We start from the raw sequence: 7337 nt of genomic DNA, 5'->3' as shown, positions 1-7337 counted from the left end.
TAACATTAAATGTATATTTTACATGATTGATATTATATTCTCATTTTGCATATGAAGGAAGTCGGGCTCCAAAAGGCTAAGTAATAGAGCAATGTCAACCCAGGTCCTCTAATTGCAAGTCTTATGATCCTGCTCTAAGCCTTGCTTCTCCTTTGTGAAGAATACAGAGTGCATCAAAGCATTTTGTAAATGATGATGCTATTACAATAACTCTAAAATCTATTCAGTTCTTTAAAATATTCACTGTATTTTCAAGAATTTCATCAATAAAAGGAGAAACATCTAAAACAAAAATAAATTAATTAATAAAAAATAAATTACTTTTTCTGCCATCTTGGACCCTGTGGGGGCCTGCTGGGAACAGGACTTCTATAAGGACAAATATGTCTGGAAGGCTGTGGTCCAAGGCCATTTTTGCCGGTTATAAACGGGGTCTCCGGAACCAGAGGGAGCACACGGCTCTTCTTAAAATTGAAGGTGTTTATGCTCGAGATGAAACTGAATTCTATCTGGGCAAGAGATGTGCTTATGTGTACAAAGCAAAGAACAACACAGTGACTCCTGGTGGCAAACCAAACAAAACCAGAGTAATCTGGGGAAAGGTAACTCGTGCTCATGGAAATAGTGGCATGGTTCGTGCTAAATTCCGAAGCAACCTTCCTGCTAAGGCCATTGGACACAGAATTCGTGTAATGCTGTACCCCTCAAGGATTTAAATTTATTGAAAAGTAAATAAAATGGATTTTCTCTCTTGAAAAAAAAAATAATAAATTAAAAAAGTTAATCGATAAACTGAAGAACAAAATAGAAAAGTAAAGAATGATACATTTCAGACTTTGCATTGTATTCCATTGCATGTATATACCATATTATGTTTAACCAATCTAGTGTTGGTGAACATATAGGTCTTCTTCCAATATTGGCTAATAAAAACAAGGCTTGAATACATAATTTGATTCATAGGTCATTTAACCTATGTGTAAGTATATCTGTAGGATAAATTTATGGAAGTGGAAATTACTGGGTGAAATGGCATATGCATTTAAAAAACATTTTGTTAGCCCTGGCCAGTTTGGCTCAGCGGTTAGAGCGTCGGCCTGCGGCCCTGAGAGACCCAGGTTCGGTTCCCGCTAAGGGCATGTACCTTGGTTGCAGTTTGTCCCCGGCCCTGGTCGGTTGTGCGGGTGGCAGCCACTTGATGTGTTCCTTTCACATCGATGTTTCTCTCTCTCTCTCTCTCTGTTCCTCTCTCTCTCCCTCCCACTCTACCTGAACAAAAAATGGAAAAATGTCCTCGAGTGAGGATAAAAAAAAAAAAAAAAAAAATTTTGTTAGATCTTGCCAATTTTTTCTCCGTTAAGGTTATACCAATTTACTTTCTACCAGCAATGTATGAGCGTGCCTGTTGACTTCAGATCCTCATCAACATCATACATCTTGTCTCTTTGATCTTTGTCAGTTTAATGAGTGAAAAGTTGGGGTTGAGCATATCTTCGTATGTTTAAGAGCAATTTGTGTTTCTTTTCTGTGAATTCTCTGTTTCTATCCTTTGCTTATATTTTGATTTGTTCAGATGTATAATAATTTTCTATTATTGCATTTATTAAAGATGTTTATAATATTCCCTTTTAAATTTTTCATAAATTTTGATTCTCAGAGCAATCCAACAAGGTAGACATTATTAATCACATCATATTAATCACACAGTCATTGTCCTTACTTCCCCTCACTTCTTTCTCAACCACTGCTGTCATTTGGCTCAGCAATTCTGTCATCACCCAACAAGTTCCACTTACTATTCTTTTTTTTTTGGATGAGATCAAGCTCTTTGTCTGCCTCAGTCTATCTTTACTCATCCTTTGTAAAATTCTATTTTAATTCAGCAGGGCATATAACCACATCAGAACATCCTTCAGCTTGACTGAAGCCAATAAGTTTTGGAAATCTCACCAGGGAGGCCGTCTACTTTGCCAATCTCACTCATCAAAAAATGCTGTAGTATTAAGCATGAACTGTGACTGGAGCCAGTCCTGACCAGGGACCAGGGACCATTTTACAAAGGCGATGTCTCTTCTCTGAATCTGGCAGAATGGCAGCCCATTTTTTTTCCTACCAAAATGCTTACTTAGAGGAAACTTCTTTGCCTCATTTGAGCTAACTTGATGAAATCTGCTCTCTCCACACACACTCTCCTGTCTCCTGTGTAAAGTGATACCACATGAAAAAAAGGAACACTAGGTTGTTGAAATAGATTTTGTGTGTGCTAAATCATGACAATTACACCTAGATTGGGAGTTAAGTAGTTACTTTACTTAGGCTACTTACATGGTCCCTAGACCAGCATCATTAGTAGAACCTTGGAGTTTGCTAAATATGCAAAATCTCAGGCTCTATCCCAAAACCACTAAATTAAAATCTGAATTTGAACAAGAGCCTCTGGGAATATGTATCCATGGTGAAGTTTCATAAGATTACTGGAGAGGGCTATCTATCACAGAGCTGCATCTGTATGGGGGTCCATGAAACAATCTTTGCTAGACTTTGCATTCTTACCTTTTATGCCTTGCCCGTGGTGCCTCAAGAATTTCAGTGACCCAAAATTGTAGTCCATTCATCCAACTCTTTTTTTATTTCTCAAAAGTGTAAGTGGGTTTGCTGAAACTTGCTTTCAGTAAATATGTTTGCATGCATCCATTTTGAGCACTGGCCGATGTTCCGCTGTATTGTTTGCTCCCTCTGGTTAGATTTGAATTTAGATTCATAACCAAGTTCCTGAGATCTGGTTGATTCTTAAGTACCACCCGACTTGTAATGTCCATTTAATAAAGTATCGTGCCTATAACAGAGTGCTATGCAAAAATATGGTGCAGTGAGTATTTTGTTTGTGGAAACTCATGATACTATCATTTGTATTTGGAATACACATTTAGAGGATATTGAGGGGAAAGGGGGGGGAATATAGGTTGCAGCATATTTGTCTAATCATTTTTTTTAACAACTATGCATACATTTTTCCCTAGGTTCCCACATCAGCCAGGCGACGAGTATATAAAATGAATGAGCACAGTCTCTGTCCTCAAGCTGCAGATGATCACGTAGAGGCAGAGCCCTGCACAGCTTGGCTCTACTGGGGCTAGTCCTACTCCAGTCTGGATAAGCACGACCAATAAATTAGTAAATAATGAACTAAGGCAGAAATATTTTTAGGAGCTCGGGTAGCACAGGGGAGGGGTATTTAATTCATACTGAACGAAGTGTGAGTGTGTGTGAAGTGTATGTGTGCATGTGTGTACATGGTATGGGTGTATGTGGTGTATATGTAAACGTGAAGTGTATGTGTGAGGGTGATCGGTGTGTTTTTGTGCAGTGCATACGGTATATATATATGTGTGTATGAGTGTGTGAGGTGTGTGCACATCTGTGTGTTTTTGTTAAAGAGAGAAGTGGGAGGTTTGGGTACAGGCAAGCTTTCTGGAGGTAGTGCTGTCTGAACTCTCTTTTTATTCAGTAAAAGCCAGGCTATCTTCCCTGTACTCCACGGAAGAGACACTGCCAAATTCTGTGTCTTGTCCACAGTCAAGCATCAAGCATCAAACATCAAACCTAATGCTTGATTCTTAGTCTTCACTTTATTCACCTCCCTGAATTCCCATCTCAGTAAATGGCACCTATTTCACACAGATGCATTGACTGCAAACCAAGAAATTCATGTACACTCTTTCTCTCCCACTCTATTCAATACATCTACAAATTCCGTTAGCCTTACCTTCAAATCATAGCCAGAATCGGAGCACTTCTTACAACCTTTTCTCTGCTCCTAGTCAAAAGCTCTATATCTTCTGCCCTGATAATCAAAATGGTCTCCTAACGAATTACCCTGTCCAACCCTGGGCTTTCTAGAGTCAACTTGACAGCAACCAGAGGGGTCCCTTCACCATTTATGTTTGATCATGCAATTGATTTCCTCAAGGTGTCCAATGGCTTCCCTTTGTCCTTGGAACAAAATTCACATGTCTTGCCAAGGCTGTACATGATGTGGTTCCTGGCTGCTGTCCAACTTCCTTTCCGACCTCTCTCCCCTCAGTCGCTCACTCCTCTGTCCACATGGCCTGCTTGTTGGTTCTTGAACTCACCTGACATGCTCCTGCTTCAGGGCCTTTGCATTGTTTTTCTCTGGCTATAATGTCTTGACACCAGTCATTAACACGTCTTTTTCTTCATTTTATTCAGGCCCCAGACATTTCTTGCTCATGATTTTTCCCTCTTACCCTGTTTTACTCCTTTTAAGTACTTACTATACTCAATGTTTTATATTAATGTGTTAAGGATCTGTCTTCTCACTCGACTGTAAGCTCCATGAAGTCAGAAACCTTGTGTTTTTCTTCCCTGTACCTCCAACTCATGCAGTGCCTGCCATAGTAAGTACTCAATAAGTATGTGCTGACCGGCTGACCGGCTGGCCGACTGATGGAATAGAGGTGGGCGAAGAATGAAGAATGACCAGATCAAAGCAGTAACTGTGGAGATGAACTGCAGGGACAGGATGTCCAGGCCGACTTGGTAATAAGTGGATTCAGGTGAGAAGTTTTCTGCTTTGGGTCACTGGGTAATTGTAGGTCAGTTTGATGAAATAAATAATAAGAGCAGGGGTGGGGAGGGAAGGGAGGAAGCAGGTTGGAGGGTACAATGGTTAATTCAGTTCTGGACATTTTGTAGTTGAGGTGCCAATGAAGCATTAGTTTGAGATGTCTAGTAAGCAGGTGGAAATATGAGCTTAGAGCTAAGGACAGGGGATTTGAGAGCTGGGTGATTACAGGCAGTGGTTGGAGTCAGGAGAGAAAATGGGTTCATCCCAAAGGCAATCCAAGAGTGAGAAAAGAAAATGCAATCAGCTCCTTTAGAGTCCTGGCATATCATCCATCCCTGCTGCGGTGTAGCAACTCAATGGGGGCATGACGCTCATTTACCAGCCTAACTAAGAACAATGAATGTAGATTGGACCTGACTTAGTTGATGGTGGTAGCAAGTTACAGGGCCTTTAGAATTACCTTAGATCCTCTGTGTACCCCAGAAAATAGCTACATCTATGCTTCTGTCCAACTGACATGATGGCCAAGTGTTCTGCTCTTTTGCATTGTGAAGCATAATACAGCAACCACTCATGAATACTATAGCAATTTCTTTTTCTTTTCTACCCACTGACTTCTGTGATCCCCTAACTTCAGATTCTACCACTCTGCAGAAGCTGTTTTGTGAAGGCCTTTAGTAACACAGACACAATACACTTAATGCACTTCCACATTCCCATTCTCCTTGCTGCGTTTGACATTTCACACTGTTGACTGCATCCTTTGCTATGAAGCACTCTCCTGGCTCTGGAAAGTTAATCATGGTCATTCTTTCTCCTTCCTTGGTTCTATATCTTTCCCTAGGGGCTTTTCCCAAATTTCAGATCTTGGCCTTCTGCTCCGTTTTATGCTTTCTTTCTAGAATCTCAAACCTCCTGTAGTTTCATGATCCTCAATCCTCCATCTATGAAGACTCTTCTTCACCCACTACCCCCGCTTAAGTTTTGTTTCCAACAACTTCCTGAATAGCCCCAATATGTTCTGAAACTGAACTCAACATCTTTCCCAACAATACTGGCTTCTTTTCCTGACCTTTGCACTGGTCTCAGTTTGGCCAGGCCTTTAATAACCCATGCCTAGTTAGCATGGGGTAGAGGCCAGGAACACAGGCTCTGGAGCTTAGCCAGTTGTGTTTGAACAAGTTATATCATTTCTATTTTTCCATGTCCTCATCTGTTAAATGTACATAACAATGGTACCCATCTCATAGAATTTTTGGAAGATTTAATGAATTGATGTATGGAAAATACTTAGAATAGTCTCTCTCCATTGTAAGCACTGTTAGCATTGGGTGTTATTATTTGTCACTCTTTGCATAACTTTCTAACTGTTCTATCTGCCTTCCAACTATTCTTCCTACAACCTCCCAGTACATCTCCACCATCTTCCTAAAATACTTCCATCATGTCCCTCTCATTGAGTCTATAATAATTGTTATTTCCTTTCATTTACAGGAAAATTGCTCTACTTGCCTTTCAAGGTCCCCTATGATCTAGTGCTATCCTGGGTGATCACTCTAATTTCTTACCACTTCCAAATATTGTCTGCTCTTCAGCTTCAACTTCAGTTCCAACCAGAGCATGGTGGAGAGATTAGAAGACTAAAAACAAAAGTGTCATGTTTTACTTTTCATAGATCCAATTTAGCTTCAGCTTCAGATATGGCATCCAATTTCAGCTTTGTGTGACCTGACACAAGTAAATAAGAGGAAGAAACTTGAACTTCAGTTTCTTCCTCTGTAAAAACTGGAGAGTAATCATTCTGTATGGTGTTGTTATGAGTAGGAAATGATATGTTAGCTACTTCAAGTCCTAATTGGAATGAGTGTGCATATACATAAAATACTATAAATGGAAAGTAAAAAATGAGGTTGAAATGTGTGCAAACCAATGGAATATATACAGAGTTACTTGGAATGTATGCAGAGTACCTGGAAGTTATGTAAATTTATTAAATATATGTGAAGAGAAAACATGAATTCATTCTAGGCGCGCTCTCTCTCTCTCTCTCTCTACTTCTCTGCCATAGTTAAATAGTTAAAACTGCTACTTGCTTTTGAATACTTGTCTTAACTCCCTCTGCATTCCCATTTTAAAAGCCAAGCTCTGGTGTTGACATTTGAAGGTTGTGTTTTCTCAGCTCAGAGTTCTTTCTTCCTTCTACAACATGTACGATCTAGACTGCTAATTTAGGGTTTACTGTGAATTTCCCTGTATTGTTAGTTAAATTCCTGTTTCCATGTTTAGTCTATTTGGCTAACCCATTTGTGCTTCATGAGCACAGAAACTGTCTTCATAGTCTCTCATTTTAGAAAAACATTTTGCAAACAGCAGCCCTCAGGTTTATGTTTCTAATTTAATGTGCTGTGGAAAAAAGGAAGCTTTGCCATGCCAACTTGTCATTTCATATGAATACCATGAACTCATGGGCATCTCTCCTCCTCTGCATAGAGGTGTCATGCCACCCTCAGGCCTGCTTGGTCTCTTGAGGTCATGTTGTGAATGTAGTATTTAAGCCATCACCAGTACTGTTCCTGTAAGTCTGTGTAGATAGAGGCAGAGTGTATGAAAAATGATTGCTCTATGCACCAGTTATAACTGCTTTCTTTTGGGTAGCAGCATTTAAAGTGAGCTTAAAAGAAAATCAGATCCATCAAGAATATGACTTGGTATGAATAATACATGAAGCCTTTTTAAAACAATTCCTAGA

General features: G+C 39.7%; 1 protein-coding gene across 1 annotated transcript; it reads left to right on the top strand.

Annotated features, from left to right (window-relative positions):
* The first annotated feature begins 330 nt into the window (after window positions 1-330).
* Window positions 331-751, top strand: LOC118626663 (60S ribosomal protein L35a). Its single transcript, XM_036256645.1, has one exon. It carries the CDS (start codon window positions 384-386, stop codon window positions 714-716), a length of 333 nt encoding a protein of 110 aa, XP_036112538.1. The 5' UTR covers window positions 331-383; the 3' UTR covers window positions 717-751.
* The last annotated feature ends 6586 nt before the right edge of the window (window positions 752-7337 follow it).

Source organism: Molossus molossus, unplaced genomic scaffold, assembly GCF_014108415.1.
Source record: "Molossus molossus isolate mMolMol1 unplaced genomic scaffold, mMolMol1.p scaffold_m16_p_12, whole genome shotgun sequence".
NCBI classification, from domain to species: Eukaryota; Metazoa; Chordata; class Mammalia; order Chiroptera; family Molossidae; genus Molossus; species Molossus molossus.
Note: the sequence above shows the minus strand (reverse complement) of the source record. Positions and strands in the feature narration are given on the sequence as shown.